This window comes from Festucalex cinctus, chromosome 10, assembly GCF_051991245.1.
Source record: "Festucalex cinctus isolate MCC-2025b chromosome 10, RoL_Fcin_1.0, whole genome shotgun sequence".
In the NCBI taxonomy this organism is placed as follows: domain Eukaryota; kingdom Metazoa; phylum Chordata; class Actinopteri; order Syngnathiformes; family Syngnathidae; genus Festucalex; species Festucalex cinctus.
The window spans coordinates 3,696,842-3,720,000 of NC_135420.1; the positions used below are offsets into that span (position 1 = coordinate 3,696,842).

Consider the following 23,159-nt stretch of genomic DNA (forward strand, 5'->3'; position numbering starts at 1 on the left):
GGCGGGTTTGGGTGGGGTGCGGGGGGGTCGTGGGGGGATGGGGGCCGGGGCTGGGGCGGGGGTGTTCCGGGCGTCTGGCGACCGGTGTCCGCTCGGGTGGCTTGGGGGTGGCCTTGGTGCTGCCGCGGCCTCGGGATTCTGGAGGGGGGGGGGGTTGGGGTCTGCGGTGCTCGCTTTGCTGGACCGCGGTTGACGGCTTCTTTCTTTGGTGGTGGTCCTTATGCATGCTAGATCCATCGCACCAGCATCTACTGAAACTCAAACAGAATTTGCCTCTCCCTCCCACAGCCCCTTGAATCAGTGGGTGCTGGTGTCTGTGGATCTCACTTTGCTTTATCTATCCTTCCCTCCTTCCTCTCTTTAGTTTTTCCTCTGGTCACTTGAGATCTCAATTTATTGGAAGTTTGAGGTTTCTGGGGTTGGCATAAGACTCTGGTTTTCTGGTGCTGGATTTCACTTTGATGGATTGGATGTACTGGCTTCTATGGATCTCACTCTGCCTCATCGATCCTTCCCTCCTTACTCTCTTTAGTTTTTCCTCTGGTCTCTTGAGATCTCGCTAATTTGTTGGAATTTAGAGGCTTCCAGGGTTGGCGTAAGACTTTGATTTTGTAACCATGGGGAAGGCAGGAAGTGTTTGGTCGGTGCTGGACTTCACTTTGATTTATCTTTCTTTTCTCTTTATTTTTTCTGACCTTTTCTCGGGTCTCCTGACCATTTGAACCTCACGACTCTGGCAAGATTCTGAAGTACCTGGTTAAGGCGAAGGGTAATGGGATATTTATAAGGTTTTAGGTGAATTAATGAGTATAAATGTATACGTATTTGCACGCACACGCACGCAAACGCACGCACGCAAACGCACGCACACATACACACACAAAAAAAACAGAGCAATGATAAGACGTTGAATCGTTAAGACTACCGAATGAACAATTCTGAGCTCTTTTTAAAAAAAAAAAAAAAAAAAAAAAAAGGGAGGGATAGAATGGGATGGAGTCTTAAGATATTACGAAGGTGGTAAACGGAGGTTTTGAATAGGTGTTTGATGTGATCTTTGAAGATCAGGCGGGGGTCCTAGGTTTATTGCTGTGAAGGAAAAAGGAATGATGTGTCCATCGAAAGTAAGTTGAACTATAGTCGAGGAAATTATCTGATCTGGTGTACCAATGAGGAGCACTTCCGTTTTATTAATATTCAACTGAAAAGAGTTACTGTTCATCCAAGCCTTGATTTCCTCAAGGCAGGATGTGAGGGATGACAGGGCTATGAAAAGATTAGGGGCGGTTTTAATGTAGAGTTGTATGTCGTAAGCATAGCAATGGAAAGATAGTCCGTGTTTACTGATGACATGACCAAGGGGGAAGAACGTATATTACGAAAAGGATGGGTGCCAGGACTGAGCCTTGGGGAACACCACAGCTGACATGGAGCGGCCTGGACTCACATATTCAGTCCTGTCTTAGAGGTACGATTTACACCAGTGCAGTGTAATGTCTGTCACTCCTACGGTGTTACAAGGTGCGTTTCCATTTCCCTTTTTCGCAAAAATAAAAGCGATATTGTACTATTTCGATAAAGTACAATATGATTTGTCGGTTTCCATTGAAGAGTGTTACTCTTCTGAGGGGCAATTCTCGGAATGTCCCATCTTGCGAGATGGAAGGAAGGAAGGATGGATGGACCAAATTGCATCTGTATTTACTCTTGAATCATTGCTTCTGCTGCATTTAATCTTGAGGATAAATCCGAAACCAAAACACCTTTTGCCAAAAACATTTTTAACAAACGAAAACATAGCACCCAGAGAGAAAACAAATGCTCTTGCAGCACAAATTATAGTGTACCACTATGTGTCTACCTTAGCAAGCTCAGTCCAGGTCGAGGTGTCTGTCTCCGACTCCATCTTAATGAACATGACATAGATTTTCCCCTCAGAGTCCGGCAACATTGAGTCCTCACATGGGTTCTTTGTATGGTCCAGCACCTCAGCCTCTCTGGAATCATAAATAGTTAATCTGAGGAAGCCAAACTTCGACCTCGTAATTTATTGAAATAAACATCATGCTCAGTAACTCATCTAAATCTCACTCACCGAAGCAGATTTTGGATTTCCACTTCATAGGCATCCTTCTTTAAGCTACAAAAACACAAAAGAAAATACAAAACACCATGTTCTTCCATCCATATCATTAAACCAGTGGTTCTTAACCTTGTTGATGGTACTGAATCCCACCAGTTTCCTATATGCATTCACCGAACCCTTCTTTATTGAAAAATAAAATATCCATCCATCCATCTTCTACTGCTTATCGGGTCGCAGGGGAAACAGCTTTAGGAAACCCATAAACCAAATAAACCTTGTGGTTTATTTGGGATATCCAACTCAATCCCTACCTAAGATTATGCAATCATTTGAACAATTTGGCTTACCGTCTGTATATAAAATCAATGTACATAAAACTCAACTGCTCACATATAATTATGACCCAAAACACGTTAAGGATAACTATCCTCTTGCATGGCAAACAAAATCTCTGAAAAGAACTGAAGAGACTGTCTGAGGTCAATTATCTAACTCTTCAGAATAGAGCCAGGGAAGATGCAGAAAGGTGGAACCTGATCCCCTTCATTACTTTTAGTTCAAGAATCAAATCCATCAAAATGAACATCCTACTGAGATTCTTAGACTTTGTAGCGATAATTGGGTCGTCTTTTGGACGAATTAATAATCTGGACGTTGCAGAGGTAAATTGTATTTACCTCGATAACCTCTAGGGGCACCACGTTGGCTTTGCTTTGATTAGCAGGAGCAAACAATGACCAAAATCCTTTCTTCATCAGTCATTTATAATCTAAAGTCGCCACACTCGATATTCAGTGGTTCGTTGTACTAACAAAAGAATAATAATCCACTCGGAAACACAGATGACTTAGGCGGAATAGAGTCAATAAAACATACATTTATTCACGATTGCTACACTACAGAATCAAAACACTGCCTATCTAACTATTCTACCGTCAGAAGAAAAGAAATAAAGTAAAGCAAATGAAAATAAGGAAGGAATGCGAATGAATAAGGGAACAGGGAAAAGAGAAATTTGACCTGCCAGATCTGTGATATGTTTCAAACGTAAGTGGCACACAGTGGATACGCCGAGTTAGAAATCAAACGCACACTTACGAAAATCGTTTGCGTCGAAGCGAGCAAAAAGGTCTTGTGAAAAAGGGGGAAAAATAGTCAATGTTCGTTCCAAAAGGAAAGAAAATCAAAAAAAGGGGTTATTCCACAGGTGAGCAAGGGAGCCGCTCGGGGGCTGACGTAGTTGCGCGGCTCGTCCCTTGATTGGTTGGCGACTAGGCGAGGTTGATTCTCCGGCGAGGTTGGTTCTGCCGGACAGCTGTCCGACTCCAGGTGTTGGAGCTCGGTCCGCTACGCGCCTGCGTACGGGGAAGGCCAGCCGTTGCAAGTGAGCTGGCACCGCGGCGGGGCGCCACCGAATAGCAGGTGAGGTGCTGAGCGGCTTAGGTGCACAACCTTGAGTCCGGCGGTACGTTGCAAGTGTACCCCGGGGCCGCGAAGGTCGCCGCTGGCGGGCAATCACCGATGGTGAAGAAAGAGAAAAAAGAAAAAAAGGAGTAATAGAGTCTTTGGGGTCAGCGTTGCAGTTTGCACCTGCTTTGGCGTGGCGTGGAGCGAGTGGCTGCTCTCGTGGCAACGGTTGCTGCCAGAAAAAAAAAGCCACGTGGTTGGCAAGTTTCTTGGAACAAAGAGTTGTAGCAGGCTGGGAAACTTGCAGGTCGTTAGCCTGAGGATGATGATGTTGGAAGAGAGGGTTTGGAGAGAGAGAGGGCGAGGGGGTCCCCTCATCTTTTTAAAGTCTATGGGCGGGGCTTCAGTAGGGGGTGGCACACCCTTTCTGTTCGCTCACGCAGACTTAAAAAAAACAACAAATTATTAAAGGGATTAATAATTTGGCATTAAATTTGGTCAGTCTGGCAAATCAGTTTTCCCACACAACCCGTTTAACACACATCGTAATTAATGCATCATAAACTAACTTGTGAGGTAACTTCTCCTTGTCTAATTTGACTGAACTGAAAGATATTGATTATCTTTCATTCTTTATGGAGTACAAATGAAATAGGATGTTCATACACACAAAGACAGAACATGAATCATTCGTAGTTCAGTTACCTGTCAAGAATTATCATGGTATAAATGTGTAAAATGCGGTTACTTATATGAATTGTCACTCAGGATAGTTCCAAGTTTCACCACTTGACGGTGGTGTTACTCCATCTAGACGTTCCAGGAGGGCCCCCCCTGGAAGGGCAAGACGCCAGAATATCCTTTGTGATTGATAAGAGCTCATGAACATTCCTTTGATCAGTCGTTTGTGTATTCCAAATCATTGGAGCCATTTGTTCGGGCTGCGGGATGGCGGGCTTGAATACACTCCTTTGGCAGACGCATAAATTCCTTTGTCACCTGGTCAGCGGCTTCAAAAGAGCTTTGTTGGTGGTTGGGTGACCACCTGCAGAGCTAACCAAGCTTAGATCCTGTCTGGGCAGTGGAATATTTATGCAACTGCAGAGAATTTGCTTTAGAAGAAGCAAACTTTAAAAAAAAAAATTAGAGGGTAGACTGGGCCATAGGCCATAGTTGTTACAACTTGTTCCAGACCCTGCCAACAGAATTGAGTCAAAATCAGCTAAATGAATGGAACAAAATGTTACGAAAGTACATATGGCAGAATAAGAGAGCTCGAGTTCGTCTCAAAACCTTGCAGTGGCTCCAGAAGAATAAACTGCTAAAAAGATAAGTCAAATGCAGAATATGCCACATTAAACAAAACTATTGACAGTCCCTAAATAGCAGCTTAGTAAATGATGCAATACGTAATTTAGAAATGCTAAATGTATCATTTATAAAGTATGAAAATGCAATAATTGAGCACATTATAGATAAGCTTATTAATGATGGCAAAACATTTATGACTGTTCATTAACTACATTCTAATGATTATTCATGTCAGAACCATGCTTTATAAATGATTAACTCCCTATTAACTAATGCTTAACTGATGCTTCGATGCTTCATAGTGTGTACTCAGAAAGTGTTACCATTTAATTTTAGATGGCAAGATTTGTGCTAAGATGCAAAATGCAGTGCAAAATTGTTTGCTGTCTGATCATCCCCAAAATGAAGTTTGTTTGGTGTTTGTTGTTGGTGGTGTGTGTGTGCGCCTTGTGTGCGATTTCTGCAACGATATGCATTGAACGGCGGGATATTGGTTCTCTAAATCGATTTGTGCTTAAAAAGACTTGTTATATTCCCTTGGGAGGCAGTTCCAAGACCGACAGGACAGCGATTGGCCCCGTACTTCCTACTTCCTGTAACCCTAAAATAATGTTGTTCCCGGACGCTGGGTAAAAGGCGGGTTACAAATAGTTTAAAGTTTCTGATGTTTTCTGGCGTCGTCACTGCTAAATTAACCAGACATGGCAGGACAGGATTTCAAGCTTCTCTCTTTTTATTCAACTTCTCAAACGACGCTCGCTCGGTTACTAGGGATGTACCGATATCCAAACATCACGATACAATATTATCAGGATACGAAGGTCACGATATGATAATTATCATGATATTGTGGGGAAGCTCATACAACAACAACACACAATCTTGTTTTTGTACATTACAGCAATGAAAATATATGAAAATATAAATATATATAAAAATATGTATATTGAGCCACTAATAAAAGCATTACAATGAATTGATACAATGTTTTTTTAATCAATAAAATGAATTAATATTAAATTACATAAGAAATTAATCAATACAGTAAATTGAGTTTCTCCACATATTGACTCTGTATTATTTATTTATTTATTATTATTTATATTTCGTTCCCCTTCATGCCAAAACATGCCTTGTGAAAATTAAACTGCACTCAAAAACTAGCCACCAGAGGGTGCTACAACTGCACAAGTGGAAATCAACCCGACTTTTTTTTTTTTTTTTTTTTTTTTTTTTTTTTAACAGATGTGCTGCTTTTAATATCGTGACATGACGACGACGATATATTGTGGCAGTTTTAATATCGCGATATCACGATATCGCAGTTATCGTTACATCCCTATCGGTTACACCTCTCTCTCTTTTGACGTGCAGTAGATACAAATCACCTCAACATGTAAAACTAAAATACAATACCGAAATTAATAATTCTCAAAACAAATAATAATTGCAAGTTTAATAAAAATACACCTAAACGTGTTACATTCCTTTCCTCCGTGACCGGGCGGGCGTCACATGACTACTAATGCGTAAAAAGTGTTTCCATTACACTTTTGCGAAATACTTCTTTTTCGACACGTCTCAAAAACCACCTCATGTGAGCGTAAAAACATTTTTGCGATATTTGGGAGTTTTTTTTTGTTTGTTTTTTACGCAAATCCTGTGTTTCCGTTTCCAGCTTGCTTTTGCGAAACATGCCTTTTTGCGCAAAACTGAGGGTAATGGAAACGCACCTAATATGGGTTGTGAAGGTAAAATCTGAATCCAAAAAGACACAAAGGTTTCTGGCGTTATCGACTCAAGGGTAATGGAAATGCACCTAATATGGGTTATGAAGGTAAAACCTGAATCCAAAAAGACACAAAAGTTTTCGACTCGACTCGACTCGACACGACGCGACGCGACGCGACGCGACGCGACGGAAACACAGGATTTGCGAAAAAAACAAACAAAAAAAAACTCCCAAATATCGACACGACACGACACGACACGACACGACACGACACGACACGACACGACACGACACGACACGACACGACACGACACGACACGACACGTCCCGACACGTCCCGTCCCGTCCCGTCCCGTCCCGTCCCGTCCGTTCGCAAATCCAGTGTTTCCATTACCAGCTTGGTTTTGTGAAACATGTCTTTTGCGCAAAACTGAGGGTAATGGAAACGCACCTAATATGGGTTGCGAAGGTAAAATCTGAATCCAAAAAGACAAAAGTTTTCGACTCGACTCGAGTATTCGACACGACACGTCCGTCCGTCCGTACGTACGTTTGACACGACACGACTCGACGACACGACCATTCGCAAATCCAGTGTTTCCATTACCAGCTTGCTTTTGCGAAACACGTCTTTTGCGCAAAACTGAGGGTAATGGAAACGCACCTAATATGGGTTGTTAAAGCTACTCTATGTAGGATTTCCCAAAAAAATATCTTAACAATAGCCTTTTTATTTGACCATTTATGACTGAAACATATTCTAATTAGTAGATAAACATCTTCGCTGTTCACAATGGGTACTCCTACAAGCCTCTGGCCAATATTATTTAGGAAGCGTCCGGTCCGAATCCTTCGAATTTCCCGCCCTCTGTCTGCGGGATGTGACGTTATTCGCGTCATCGTCAGTTGTTTCCTGTCGCGCGAAGACGGAACTAGTACAGATTTTCGCTGCCCCAGACACCCGTTGTTACTCCGCGGAAGGCTGCTCAAAAAAAAAAAAAAAATGAAAACAATGTCAAGTGCCACGAAAAAAAAAATAAATCTAAACTTGATAGTGACTGGCGCCGAGAACGAGAGCGAACATTGGTTTGACATTTCAGCGGTGGAGAGAGTTGAGATCGGACTTGGATTAGAAAAGTGATTCACAGCTGGCTTTCTTTCTACTCGAAAAGGTAAGAAGCGAGTATCTTGACATTGAGAAGAAAATGTGTTGTTTTCAAATAGCAGTAACCTCAAGATCGATCACTTCTCGGTCGTAACTATTGGGGTGAAAGTGAGGTGGACGGCAACATTTAGCGTGAAAGGGGCGGCAAAGTTGAATGTAATAGAACAGAATGACTTTATGAAGAACAGCCGTTCCATTCCGCGGCGTTTCAATCAGTCTAAATGTCGCCTTATTTTCCTCCGTGAAAACAGCCTATTGTAGCTACATTATGCGAACGGAATGTGAACGGTACAACTGAATGGCGATAACATTCACGGCCATATCACACTTAGTGAATGGGTCTATATGTTTTTCACAATCGTCAATTTCCATAAATGACAGCCCACCTTTCGGCTCATGCACAATGACGCTAGCCTGGGGGCGACATACACTAATAATGACTAGAATCAGGTTGACGTCCGTCGAGCGGGGTGACTACAATATGTAACTGCATATTAACATCGGAATGAGGTCCAATTAATTGACGTAATTTGCACATCGTTTTGGAGTACAGCACAGGACTGGACTTCGACCGACTAAAGCAATATGATCTGCACGTCCCATGGACATCAATTGTTTAGTGGGGATCGAGAGTCTCATTCCGTGAAGTGGCCAGCTTTGTATAACATTATAAAACGTCTTACCTCTGAAAACATAGTTTAATTGGATATGAAGAGCCCAGTCTTCAGTATTGAGGTCATGCACGTACGAGTGCGCGCAGCGTGTACGAGCGTGCGGTTTGTTTTCGGCCACAGGTGGCAGTAGAGATTTGAAATGTTAAATCTTACATAGAGCTGCTTTAAGGTAAAATCTGAATCCAAAAAGACACCAAAGTTTTTGACACGACTCGACTCGACTCGATTCGATTCGACTCGACTCCTCCGTCCGTCCGTAACAGTTGGCACAAGTCGACTACTGAGCATTCCAAGTTCGCTGTAGCACAGATAGGCCAAGCAATGTAGCATGACCATCTGCAGCCAAGGATGGCCAAGTAGGTCGTATCATCATGAATCATATGCATCAAGTGTGTGTCTTGACCTCTGCCAAACCCCTGATACTGACTCACCGGACCCCCGGGGGTTAGATCAAACCCAGGTTAAGAACCACTACATTAAATGAAATAAATGCAAAGTATTGTATGTCCTATTTATACACACCTGTCCACATTCTTCAGCTGCACATGTGGAACTGTGTTGAACTTGTGTTTCTTGAAATATACCTCCTATGTAAAAGAGAGAGTACAGATAAGAAGATCAAATTACTGGTACTCTGTATTAGAATGAAATGAATCAACTACTATTAGGGACTTTTCATCTTACATGAAAATATCCATTCATGTTGAGGCCGATGATGCCAAAGTGGTAGGAGCGGGACACATCAGGTATGATGCACTCTCTGCCCTTCCTCTGCTCTGGCATTCGCATCCACATGTCCCAATCCCACAACTACACATACCACATCAGCATCACAATAACAAACACACAATATGTTTATTTTACAAGGTTTCTGCCATTCATTGTGCTACTGCTACCCCACAATATGGAAATTTTGTCTGGCTGTAAAATATGATACTGACAATCAGATATTTGCAATATCACATCAAATTGGTTTGCATTAACTCAAGAAAGTGCATTTGATTTTTGGATAAATGATTAATGGTGTTTTCTAGACAAACTACAAAAGTTACAAATTATCTTAAATACGTTAGGACGGTTCATACTTTCGTAAAAACAATTGCTATCAACAAACCTAAGAAAAGGCTTACAAACAGAAACATTACTATATATAAATAATAGCGGTGTCAGGCGATTGAAATTTTTAATCGTAATTAATCGCATGACTTCAATAGTTAACTCACGATCAATCGCAACTTTTATTTCTGTTCTTAATGAACAAGAAAATATTTTTTGAAGTTTTCATACTCTATCAAAAACAGAAAAAAATGTTAAACTAATAGAAATATGGCTGCTATCTTTTGGTCATTGATATAGCAATTTCATAATTCATAAAATTGAGTTAAATTAAAAAGATGTACTGAAAAAAAAAGTGTGATATTGATTTGTGTTGGTCATTTTTCTGCCACTAGATGGTATGATTGCATTTTGTTATTGGTGACAGTTCAGTTCATTTTTCTTTTCATAATAATAGCAATCTAATCTTTAACATAAAGTAACTTGTGAAATTCTGCACATTTTTTAAAATTGCAAAAATACAACTCGACCCCAGTCTGCACAAATATATGCATTATTAATAAATGCATAACTGCTAAATTTTGACTGGATGTCTCTGCTGCGTTGCGAGTGAAATTGTTACTTTCCAAGTAAGGGGCGGTCATTAATCGTGCGTTAAAAATTAGTGGCATTAAAGGAACTTTAAATTAACTCAAAATTAACGCACTAATTTTGACACCTCTAATAAATAAGAACTTGTGATAGTTTAGTTGCAGGTGTCAGGCAGACTAAAAGGTGAGGTAATATATGCAAAGCTGTACAAGTAGACTCAACAATAAAAAAAAAAAAAAAAAAAAAAAAAAAAAAAAACATGACATCATTGGTACACTTGGCAGAGCAAAGATCAATCCTGCACCTTCTCAGGTGTTGGCCATTTTGGCTCGAGTTCATCCTTATAGAGGCTCTTTTTGAGGGCCCAACCCAGGCCAGGCATACTCTCCACTCTGTAAAGCAAGGCAGGATCCTCTGCTGTGTGTTCATAGCCCTGCAGATGTGACGCCAACAAGTTACAAATTCACATCTATACGTGTATTTTGTTAAAGAGAACATATATACATTTTATAACCAATTGGTTGCAAATGGTAGTTCTTAATCAATTATGTCGTATGATTGTGTAACTTCAGTTATGGCAAACAAAATAAAAATGTTTAAGGAAGCCCAGATACTTTAAAGCAGGGGTGTCCAAACTACGGCCCGGGGGCCATTTGCGGCCCGCCGTCCATTTTTTCAGTGACCCGCGGCATATGCTAAAAATGGCATTTGACTCAGTTAGAATATTTAGAATACATTTAATTTTAATACAAGTGCTATTAAGGGTTATTTTAGTGAACAAAAATTAAATAACTAACACTAAAATTCCAAAAACAATTTCCTTAAAAAAATAAAAAATCTTTTTAAAGAATGCAAACTAACTGAAATTACATTTTATGTTTACAAAACTAACTAAATCTAACTATAATTACACCCAAAAAATGTCCTTTTAGTCTTTAATTTAATGCATGAGACTTTGCGGATGACTTTAAATTTAAATGTAATTTTTAGTTCATTTATTTTGATCTAAACCAGAATAATGACATTTGAAAGTATGTCACATAGAAGTGACATCATCTAGCAGCAACCAAGAGAAAAGCACCTTCAGACATGGTGTTTTTTTTTTTTAAATATTGCGCACAAGTAATACACATAAAAAAAACCTAAAACTAATTAAAGAATTAAAACTAATAAAAACTAACAGAACCACCCTGAAAACTAATTAAAACTAACTGAATTTAAAAAACAAAACTCAAACCAAAATAAAAACAAAATTAAAAAATTCAAAAACTATAATAACGCTACTGCCATATTACAAATAAATTGGTTTATGTACTGTAGCATTTTTCTAAATATGCAAAAGCACAAATAAATTATTTGTACAATTGTTTTAGGACTAAACACAATTTCTGTTCATAACGTTACGTGGCCCTTGCATCATTCTGATTTTCTGTATGTGGCCCTCAAATGAAAAAGTTTGGACACCCCTGCTTTAAAGATTTCTAAATACATTGCCTCTTTGGTGACAATGTAAACTGGAGCAAATTCTACATTCTCACGGTTCTTCACAAATTAAATAGACAATATAATAGTATATTTTCTTGGGGGGAAAAAAGAAGAAGAAGAAAGCCGATTATTCACCTGATCATTCCAGGCTGAGATGCAATACAGGCTTTCGTCCTCATCCAACAGATGGATAGTCTGACTAAGAAAACTAGGAACGACACCAAAAGCAAAAATGGTTTGTTAGTGATTACACAACATTTTGCTTGAGCAATTATTTTCAGTTTTTCATTTTCTTACAGAATTACACCACATAATAAAATCACTATAAATTCAGCGCAAATTCATGCTTGCTTGAGAAAAACATTAGGTTGTGGTGATTAAACTTGGTTATTATATTAACTCATTTGCTCCCAATAACGTGTAAATCAGTTTTGTTTTGTTTTTTTTGTTTTTTAAGTGCCCCAAAGACGTTTTTATACATTTTTATTTTTTTTGCTTTGCTTTGATGCAGCCTCTCAACTGCAAATAACGGTTACACAAACGGGCAGCAGGTGGCAGCAGAGCAAAGGAGATCAACCAGGGCCATGTAGAAAAAAGCTAAATTATAAATTTGTGAAAACTGATGAAACTTAGCTCTCTTCTAATGCTAATTGCTGCAAAACGGAAACAGATAGAAACATACTTTTTTTTCCTGATGAAAGAAGAGACTTTAATCTTTCTTTTGGTGCTTTTATAGCAATTGAACACAATATTCTGTGGGCCTTGCAAAATCAGTCAAAATCCAGTAAAACAGCCGGGAGCGAACGGGATTGTTTCTGTGAAAATGGCTGGGAGTGAATGAGTTAGTAAGTTCCTATGTTTGCCTGAGAACAACAACAGATACCAGGGCCTCATTACAAAAAAACAAAAAGAAAACCCCCCCACAAAATTACTTAACTCTTTTACTGCCACACGTGCCAAAAAAACAAGCCCCTACAGTGCCAGCCGATTTCGAGCATTTTAACTCATCGTTCAAGGTAAACAGACTATTGTGTTCTTTTAATACATATACATGAACGATCGGATTCCATTCTTTCTTGAGAAAAAAAAAAGTATCTTTCTATCTTATTCCGTTCTTAAGTAATCACCCTTTGAAAAGAGATCATTTGAGAGACATTGAGCGAAAATTGAAAAGAGAAGGAGAAAGCGAGCTTTTTGTGAATTTTCTCCACAACAGTGACTTTGACACAAATATTTTTTTGTTTAGTGCCGCTCTGTGAATTAGCTTTAATGTGGCAAAGGCTTTGATCATTTACAATATCCTTGAAACCATTCCATTTCAACAGATTCCTTCATGTTTCATTGTAATTTCATACACCGGCAGCCCATTGAAAATAGATACAATGCTGCCAACTGCAGGCCATAGTTGGTAGGTGTTTTTGATTCCACAACCCATTGATCAGGCAGTGCTGCACTTAAGACGTTGCACTGCCCATTGATTTCAAAAAACAACAACAACAAAATGTAGTTGACGTCATTTAACGTTTATAGCGGCATACATCGAGATTTTACTAAACGTTATTCAACGTTTTTGGCGGTCAAAGATGAATGAAATTGGGTAAAGAATGACAATAATTCTAATATAATCAGGATAGATATTTTGTAAGAGAACTAGAAAAAATGTCCTCATAATGGTATATGAATGGTTTACATTTCTTTCTAGCTGACAAACACCTGTTATAATGGAGACCAAACGAGTGTAAAAGAGATAGCAAGGTGTTTTGAATTGGTCAGCTAGTTTTAAAACAAAGGGATGGCATTTAAACTGAACAGCTCGTTATCCCTAAAATATCTCTCCCGCTCTTCACAGGTGATTTACTTTAATTTCAGAGTTCCATGCAGTCACGTACAAAATAAACAGAATTTAAATAATCAACTGTAAAGTCTCGGCCCGCCGCATACAAAGCAACCTGGCCAAACTTGACTGAACTGCCAAAGCAGTGTGTGTATGCCAAAACGTTTATTATATTTATTGAGATTCAAAATTAGAATGGCAGGTGAAGAGCGTTACAATGTTGCAGTTCTAACAGTCAATCAAAAATGTCACGTATCGTCGTATCACTTTCATAACAAAAAAAAAACTTTTCCCTCTAAGAAACGTGATCCAAATCCAGACAAGCTGCCAAGCTGTACCAGTAAATATGGTATATTTTATATATACTGTCGCTTTGAATGCGGCGGGTCTATGAGCACTGCTTCTTTCAAGAATCAAGTAGCTGAGAGCAATCGTCTAAAAACAAATATGTCAAAATGTGTTTGAGGAACATATATAGGCTCCGGCACACCTGAAAAAGTCAATGGAGATGTCCAAATCTTCCTCTAACACAATAGCATATTTGGCCTCCTGGAGAAAAAAAAAAAAAAAAAAAAGTAAATCTTTAAAGTATCATAATTTGAATAGAATTCAAATTAATTTTTAATTGAAAATGACTCAGCATAGTGATCAAAATTTGCAAAACAAATTAAAACAGTAAAATTCAAGATGACGAAATATTGAAGAATAACAATTGTTTATACTAATAATACTAATAATAATATAATATAATATATATATATATAATATATATATATAATATACTAATAATTAGGGGTGTTAAAAAAAATCGATTCGGCGATATATCGCGATACTACATCGCGCGATTCTCGAATCGATTCAATAAAAAAAAAAATCGATTTTTTTTTTTTTTTTTTTTTTTTTTTTTTTTTAAGAGCTCAGAATTGTTCATTCGGTAGTCTTACCGATTCAACGTCTTATCATCATTTTGTGTGTGTGTGTGTGTGTGTGAATAGATTTTTAAACTTCCATTTTTAATGGAAAAATATTCAACAAAACGTCTGACTTCGGGTTAGGATTCACACCTTGAGCATGGACGAATGTTATATGAACGGAACATTAAGCCTTAATATTTTATTTTAATGCTGTTCAAACATGAAACAGATTACAACCTCTATAAGACTGAAATTTCAGATAAATAAATAATACATTTTCATATAAATCTTACACTCTACAAGCTTACTGATTAGTATTTTCTAAATTTGAATGAAAAAAAATCGCAACAATCGACTTATAAATTCGTATCGGGATTAATCGGTATCGAATCGAATCGTGACCTGTGAATCGTGATACGAATCGAATCGTCAGGTACTAGGCAATTCACACCCCTACTAATAATTGTTTATAACTATAACAACAGCTTTCAATAAATAGAAAAATTTTCCAAGAAAACTCAAATTGACCATTCAATGGTGAAATATGTTAATCCATGTACCAGAGGTGGGAGTAAGTCATTGTTTTGCAAGTCACAAGTAAGTCAAGTCTTTCCCTTCAAGTCCCGATTCAAGTCTCAAGACTGACAAGTCCCGAGTGAAGACTGTCAAGTCTCAAGCGAGTCCTACAAGTCCTACACTTTGAGTTTCACGTCCTTTTGAGTCTTTTTAACAATATCGTAATTATTATTATTATTATATTACAGATATATTACAGGTATATATAACGGATTATTATTATTGTTTTGACTCAGTGAAGAAAAGAAAAAATCAGTGCGTGCTTTCAAAGCTGCGGGAGTGACGTCACGCAGCCGATACGCTTCGCCCGGCCCCGTTTGCGACCCCCCCGCTCTTGGATTGGCTGGAGGGGTGTAAACACTGTCTTTCCACAGAAACGTCCCGCTGTTTACAAAACAAACACAAAATGGCAAAATACAGGCTGGGGTGTGGGGGTTTAGGACAATATCACCCCCACACGTGAAGAAAAGCCCAGATCTTTAAATTGAAAAGTAGTTTGTTTAAATCCTGTATTTAAAAAGTGCATTTTCCTGAGTGAAAGCGGCAGACTGCGTCTTTAATTTTAAAGTAACTAAGTAATTTTTAATCGTATAAGATGAACATTTTACTTTTGACCTCATTACATTATAGTGAGTCTGCATTGTTGCATTTTAAAGTAAGTCTGCGGTGTGTATGTTTTAAATGACCCGCCTGCCTCACCCTCCCTCAAAACCTATCCTATGATATTGGCCACAGATTGTTCTAAAGACAATAATACTGCAGACTAAACGTAAATTATAACAGTGAAGACTCACTAGGAAAAGTCAAAAGTAAAACGTTCGTCTTTAAAACCTGTAGAATTAAAATAGTTTCTTTATAATGCATCACGAACTTTGATTTTTTTCAATGACGTATCATGTTTTTACGAACGCGCACTATCGCGCAGGCATATAAGGCATTTTGTTCGAGTCAGTTTGCCGTAGGTAACGATCGAAGATGGCGTGATCTTCTGCGCATGCGCGTCACCGATCGTGCAGGGTCACCGATAGAGTCTTGACAGTCAGGTCAGCACAGCTCGCACACGTACACACACACACACACACACACACACACACACACACAGACACACACACACACGCAGTGAGGCACACACCGAGACGGAACTTAATCGTTTACATACATTTTAATTTTTTTTGTTTAGGTAGAAGAAGCAAGTCTTTTCAAGTCAAAGGGCTCAAGTACAAGTTAAGTCACAAGTCATAGTTGTTCAAGTCCAAGTCGAGTTGTAAGTCTTTCCACTTTTTTCAAGTCGAGTCTAAAGTCGTCAAAATCACGACGCGAGTCTGACTCGAGTCCAAGTCACATGACTTGAGTCCACACCTCTGCCATGTACTATATATGACGCTTGAGGGACTAACTCATTTGTTGGATACATAAATAAATAAATTACCGGTACTCACTGGGCGAAGGTTGAACGTTGCTGTCAGACTGGCCTTGTAGTGCTGTGACAGAGGGGAAATTCAACTCACTCAAAGCAAACTGTTAAAGCAACTGCTAACCTTTTTTAGCATCAGTATCTTTCAGAGAATGGGAAAAATAGTGTTGTCACAATACCAATATTTTCACTTTGGTACGACATTGGCATCAAATTATATGGATAACTAATCAACTTCAAAATTCTATTTATTTGTACTAATTTAAAAAATAACATAATAACACCCGACACTTCTGCTTCCTATTTTTAATATATCTGGTAAAAGGGCCCTCATGTGCCAAAAAAAAAATCAAAAATCAAAATTGAGATACTGATATATTCGAATTCTGCACTTAATTCCCTTTAAAATGATATATCATACATGGATGTAGCTCAAAATTTGACAAAGTTACAAGCAGTTTTAATGTTGGAAGGTTGAAATTCCTAGTTTTGAGAAAAAGGGCTTTAAAAAGTTTGGGTACTTGCATCTTTCAAATGTCCATAGCAACCAGTACCTTAGGAAAAAGATATGAACCTGAAATTTTCAGGAACTGTTAAAAGTATCAATGGAAAGTCTATTCCAAGAGCAGGCAAGGTCATCGTCCGAGATTTGAACCCTTTAAACGTTTTAGACGTTTGACCTCTCAAGAGACGAAATCAGCCTCAACTTTGAAGATCACATTTAGCTTACAATTTATTTTCTGAGGCATCAGCCAAAGTTACCTTATTTTATTGTTGCTCCTTGTGGTATTTTCTTGCTTAAATTAGGTCATATTACCACAATGGGAAATTTGATTTCATAATTTTGTGTCAATTAAAAGATTATTTGCCATTTGATGTGGCCTGTGTAAAGTGCTTTTTTGATAACTTATCAGGGATGTGATGTCTCAAATGCTTTTGGTCACATGAAGAAAATTAAAATATTGTGTTAGTTTTGTCCCACCACTCCCACCCCAAGTAATACACGAGGGACACTAAACTATTGTATTTCCAAGTTAATATAACCTGTGCGCATTCTGGAACGGGATGACTCTCTTGAAAGGACCATTTTTCATCTTTAAGTTAAATATGCCATAGCTCATTTTTATGTTCATGTCATCCCATTTAAAAGAGCATAAGTGAAAATGTGTGGTGGTACTTGCGATGTATGCAGACTTTTTTTTTTTTTGAGGCATCGAAGAAGCAGCATGTCCGGTATTGTAAATAGACAACATCGACAAACGATCAAACCATTACATTAGTATTTACTAGGGCTCAACGATTATGGAAAATTATTTAATTGCAATTTTTTTCCCCAAAAATGCGATTGCAATATCGCGCAATTATTTTTTTCAAGGTGCTTTTAAATGATTTTTTTTTTCCCCCCAACAAAAAAAGTTAATTCTAATGATGTAGCGATAATTGGGTCGTTTTATGTACGAATTAATAATCTGGACGTTGCAGAGGTAAATTGTATTTACCTCGATAACCTCTAGGGGCACCACGTTGGCTTTGCTTTGATTAGCAGGAGCAAACAATGACCAAAATCCTTTCTTCATCAGTCATTTATAATCTAAAGTCGCCACACTCGATATTCAGTGGTTCGTTGTACTAACAAAAGAATAATAATCCACTCGGAAACACAGATGACTTAGGCGGAAAAGAGTTATTTATTCACGATTGCTACACTACAGAATCAAAACACTGCCTAACTATCCTACCGTCAGAAGAAAAGAAATCAAACAAAGCTAATCAAAATAGGGAAGAATGTGAACGAATAAGGAAACAGGAAAAGAGAAATTTAGCTTGCCAGATCTTTGATATGTTTCAAATGTAAGTTGCACACAGTGATATGCCGAATTGGAGAAAATCAAACGTGCACTTACGAGTTGGATGCTGCGTCGAACGAGCAGAAACATGAGGTCTTTTGAAAAAGGGGGAAAAATAGTCAATGTTCATTCAAAAAGGCAAGAAAATCAAAAAAGGGGCTATTCCACAGGTGAGCAAGGGAGCCGCTCGGGGGCTGACGTAGTTGCGCGGCTCGTCCCTTGATTGGTCGGCGAGATCTTTCTCCGGCGTGGTTGGTTCTGCCAGGCAGCTGTCCGACTCCAGGTGTTGGAGCTCGGTTCGCAGCGTGCCGGCGAAGGCCCTCCGTTGGAGGTGCGCTTGCACAGCGGCGGGGCGCCACCGAATAGCAGGTGAGATGCGGTGCGGCTTGGGTGCACAACCTTGAGTCCGGCGGTACGTTGCAAGTGTACCCGGGGCCGCGGAGCTCGTTGATGGCGGGCAGTCACCGATGGTGAAGAAAAAAAGGGGAAAACAAGGAAAAATGGAGTAAAAGAGTCTCTTTAGTGTGGAGCGAGTGTCTGCTCTCGTGGCAATGGTTGCTGCCAGGAACAAAAGGGGCCACGTGTTTGACAAGTTTCAAACAAATAGTCACTGGGTGCACGCTGGGAAACTTGCAGGCCTTAGGATGGTCAGTAGAATAAGCGTGGAGCGGAACAGAGCGGGGAGAGAGAGAGGGGGGGTCCCCTCGTTGTTTTAAAGCCTATGGGCGGAACTTCGGTAGGCGGTGGCAAACCCTTCTGCTCGCTCATGCAGACTTTAAAAAGCAAATTATTCAAGGGATTAATAATTTGGCATTAAATTTGTCAGTCTGGCAAATCAGTTTTCCCCACACAACACATTTAGCACCAATCGCACACATGCTAAAGTGTAGACAAAGTAAAATCTGCTTTACTTATATGACATAACATCTCCGATTTGATTTCAAAAACATCTAGCATTCTGTAGCAATCCTTGTGGATAGGACGCGGGTTTGGTAGTTTCCCATGGTTCATGAAGGCAACACAGCACTTGTTGCTAAACAGCGTTTGGAGATCTGGCGTGGTTGCGCACGTCACATGCAAGTTGTCATTAAAGAGTTGTTTTGTTTTGTTTTCGCCGCTCGGCCTATTTAATTCACAAATGCTCCAATACAGGTACATTAAAAGAGGTTACGACGACGGCAACTAAATGGTGAGTAATCTGACGACCAATAATTTCGTATTGATTCTCGGGGTATATATCGTCTGATTCCACGTTACTTACAGTACGCGCACAATTTGACGTTAAATCTAAACTTTTTCCCATTAATTTTCAATGGAACTGACATTGAACTTTTTCTAAGTCCCACTTTCCACGCCCACTTCCATACACACAACTTATCATCATTACCAGCTCTGTGATACTTCTCAGTTCTTTTTATTCATTTATCTTTCAACTTCAATTAAAACTTTGTAATTCACATAATTTATCTTTCAATTTACTTCATAAGCAGTCAGCTTTCAGCATTCCCGTGCAATTTCTCAAGAAATTGCACTTAGTTTGTTTTTAAATCTCTTAAGCTCTTTGCTTTTAAATGTTTATAAATGTTGTAGTAATCATGTAAATCACATTGAGTTAATTTGTGTATGAAATGTGCTAAATAAATAAAGCTGTCAGTGTCTTGCCTATAATTCTTTCGTATTTATTCAATTTAATGAAAAGTAATCTCAGACTGTGCCTTGCAAGATAGGTTGAGGAATGAATGTTGAGTGTTACCTGTGACACTCTAGCATTCTTGATGCTGATTGGTGTATGCTGAACTCCCTTCAGTCCAAACAGTGCCACCACATCCATAGGCTCCTAAGTCACATAAAAGAATAAATAAAAACAAAAAATATGTCTGGGGTCACGCCAGGGTTAAGTTTGAGTTCATGACCTGTTAAGTTGGGTTCACGACCGTGAGGTCAAGTGTCTGTTTGGTACTGACATAACAAGTGTCTGTTTTGAACTGATGTAACCATCATATAACCATCTTCTAGTTTCAAATAGTTTTAGGCTATGTGATGTCGATCTTTAATCCTTTAGGTGATGTCTGGACCTTTGTGATGTCGCTCTTTAGTCTTTTACTTGCTACAACCAATCAAATTGATTCACTGTCTGTAGGTGCAGTCTGTGAATTGTGTGTGTTTCGCCGGATTATTGCTTTATGTCCCTCTGTGCAACTCTCTTTGTTTCTCGTCTAGTCAAGTGTGTTCTACGCCTCTCAATGTGAATAAATAGTTAAAACCTTATTTGTATCTGCACTTTGGGATCCAACCTTCAGCACACGACAAAAAAAAAATTGGATTATTGTCATGTTCACCCGTTTGACATTTATTAATTAAATACGACACAAAATGCAAAGAAGACACTCAGTTTAAAGCTCACGAGGAGAGAGGAGAGGAACTGACTGATACAATTGACTACTGCACTCTCTAAAAGAATCCTCTCCTCACCCTCTATTTTTTAGTTTTCACGTCCCTAGTTACATGGCTGTTCCAACCCTAAAAGTGCAAATGCAAGGCATAGTTGGAACACAGTGTACTTGCGTGTCTGTGTGTCTGTGTGTGTGTGTGTGTGGGTGTGTGTGTGTGTGTGGGGGTGTGGGGGTGTGTGTGTGCATGTGAGTGGAAGACTGCTGAGTACGTGTGATCAAGTTTGCAATCATTTCTTAACAGACAACAGGCAGACTTAGTTTAGATGTTCTTGTTCTTATGAGTCATCTCCTGATAGGTTGCCTTCCGTTAGGCTTTGTGAATGTGAGTGTGGAGCAGAGCAAAACATTCTTCATTACATGCAGAAGCAATTTTTCATTGCAGCAAATGTATACCGTATTTTCACGACTATAATGCACACTTTAAAGTCTTAAATTCTCTCAAAAGTAGACGACGCGCCTAATAGTGAGGTGCGCCTTGTGTGTGGACCGTGGTCCAAAATCTGACTGACTGTGTATGAGAAGACACATTGCTGATATGCATGAAAGGCGGCCCCAGGTGAGGACAGACATTGTGAGCACGCGAAATAGTCAACTGAAAGATGACGGCATGTGGATGCTCAAGACACGCCCAGCATGGTGAGAGCATCGACATCTTGAAACATAACAAGCATTAGTAGTCGATAAAATTAATACAATTTATTTGATCTTTTTCTCTTTCTGTGTGGGAAAATTTCCCATCAACACATTGCTTAAGAGGATTTATTTTCACATTGATATCATTGGCGATCTTGAAGGATACATGAAAAGAAGGGGGAAGGTGTTTTGTATTTCTCTCCGTGACTTGTTGTGTTCTAGTAACTTCTGCCATGGAGCAAAAGCATGCATGTTCAGTGAGCATGTCCTCTTTTTTTTTTTTTCTTTTGCTTGTTTTAGAGCTTAACGAGCCATCCATCCATCCATCCATCTACCGCTTATCCAAGGTCGGGTCGTGGGGGCAGCAACTTTAGGAGGGAAACCCAGACCTCCCTCTCCCCAGCCACTTCAACCAGCTCCGCTGGCGTGATCCCAAGGCGTTCCCAGGCCAGCCGAGAGACATAGTCTCTCCAGCGTGTCCTGGGTCGTCCCTGGGGCCTCCTGCCGATGGGATGGATTATCTCGGCAAAGGAGAAGTGCTCACTATCACACCTTTAGACTGGTTTGTGAACAATATTTGAGAGAAATGGTGATATTATGTATGTGGAAAAAGTCTTAGATCTTTTGAATTCTTCTCATAAAAAAAATGTGAGCACAAACAAAAGTGTTGCGTTTATATTTTTTTTGAGAGCATATTTTCAGTCAAAAATAAAAATCCAAGATTCAAATAAACACAAAATGTTAATACATGGAATTCTATGTTGAAGAAAAGATTTTTCCAAGCGAAGGAGAAAAAAAAAAAAAGTACAAAGCAAAAGCCAGATACAGTACCTCATAATACCCATCAATGAAGACTGTGACCATCTGTGGGTTAACACCATGGGCTGAAAGAAGCGACCTTAGCATCCTGAAAACAGATGGTACATATATTAAATAGGTAAGAATGATGCCTTTTATGTTTACAGTTTTATTTGACTTTTTTTTTTTAACAATAACAAAGCATTCTGAATTATTTTGACCAAGTTTTCCCCCCATTTTAATCTCTTAAATCCTGAGCTCTTACCGATAGAGGTAGTTCGGTCTGTTTCCTGCAATGACAGCTACAGGGACATTGAAGACGCTATTGTTGGGCAGCTAGAAGGAAAAAAATGAAAGTACCGGTAAATAACTGTGTCTAAGTTTGATTTGTTTAAAACAAGAACATGTAGGATATGACCCAGTTAGCAGTGATCACCATTTAAAACAGGTATTTTATGTATCACAATAAGATTACATACTAATATGTTTGTTGTGTTGTGTTTCTGAAGATGACTTGACTTCAGGAATACATCTGCCCTTAATCTGCTCACTCACGAACGCCCGCTGCTGTCCGGAAGTTGCAGTGTGACACCAGCCAATGATGTTATATTTTGTGTAATATTTTATTTAGTGTACAATTAAAAGTTAATGAAGGTATACTTGACTCATTGAGCCATTTTCAGCAGTTAAAAGTTAATCTTTTGTCCAGAATTAATTTGATAACCATGATTTTTCATGTACAATACCTTTAAAAACTCATTTTTCTACTTGCTGTCAACTGAAGATGACATCACCTATGCTGAGGAAGTAGGTAATGACAATCATGGTTCACCTGTTTTCTGGGTTTGGTCAGCAAACTAAGTCATGATTGGTCAGTACCTACTTCCTGAGCACAGGTGATGTCATCTTTAAGGCAAGGCAAGGCAAGTTTATTTGTAAAGCACATTTCATAGACAAGGCAACTCAATGTGCTTTACGCAAGGAAAGACAACACATAAGTATCAACAAACAGTAGTTAACATTCAGAGGAAGAAGAGAAAATAAAAGTAGGTACAAAATTTACTACAAGAACATACATTGACACTAACATTATTCAGCAAACTTTAAAAACATTTAGCATAAGGAAGTTTAAAATAATAACAATAATAATTAAAAAGGGAAAAAAAAACGTGATTAATTGTGG

General features: G+C 38.9%; 1 protein-coding gene across 3 annotated transcripts in view; it reads right to left on the minus strand.

Annotated features, from left to right (window-relative positions):
* pomgnt1 (protein O-linked mannose N-acetylglucosaminyltransferase 1 (beta 1,2-)) overlaps nt 1–23,159 on the minus strand; it is a 305,595-nt gene that overhangs the window by 120,885 nt on the left and 161,551 nt on the right. For 2 of the 3 annotated variants that reach the window (XM_077533431.1, XM_077533432.1), the window contains exons 10-20: nt 22,242–22,312; nt 22,010–22,085; nt 19,846–19,929; nt 16,271–16,312; nt 13,832–13,890; nt 11,643–11,715; nt 10,327–10,455; nt 9,060–9,185; nt 8,898–8,962; nt 2,096–2,140; nt 1,862–2,018 (exon numbers count right to left, since the gene is read on the minus strand). In XM_077533431.1, coding sequence (XP_077389557.1) covers nt 1,862–2,018; nt 2,096–2,140; nt 8,898–8,962; nt 9,060–9,185; nt 10,327–10,455; nt 11,643–11,715; nt 13,832–13,890; nt 16,271–16,312; nt 19,846–19,929; nt 22,010–22,085; nt 22,242–22,312 — 927 coding nt within the window. The remainder of the gene's footprint in view (nt 1–1,861; nt 2,019–2,095; nt 2,141–8,897; nt 8,963–9,059; nt 9,186–10,326; nt 10,456–11,642; nt 11,716–13,831; nt 13,891–16,270; nt 16,313–19,845; nt 19,930–22,009; nt 22,086–22,241; nt 22,313–23,159) is intronic. The other variant, XM_077533433.1, reaches the window with a different exon arrangement.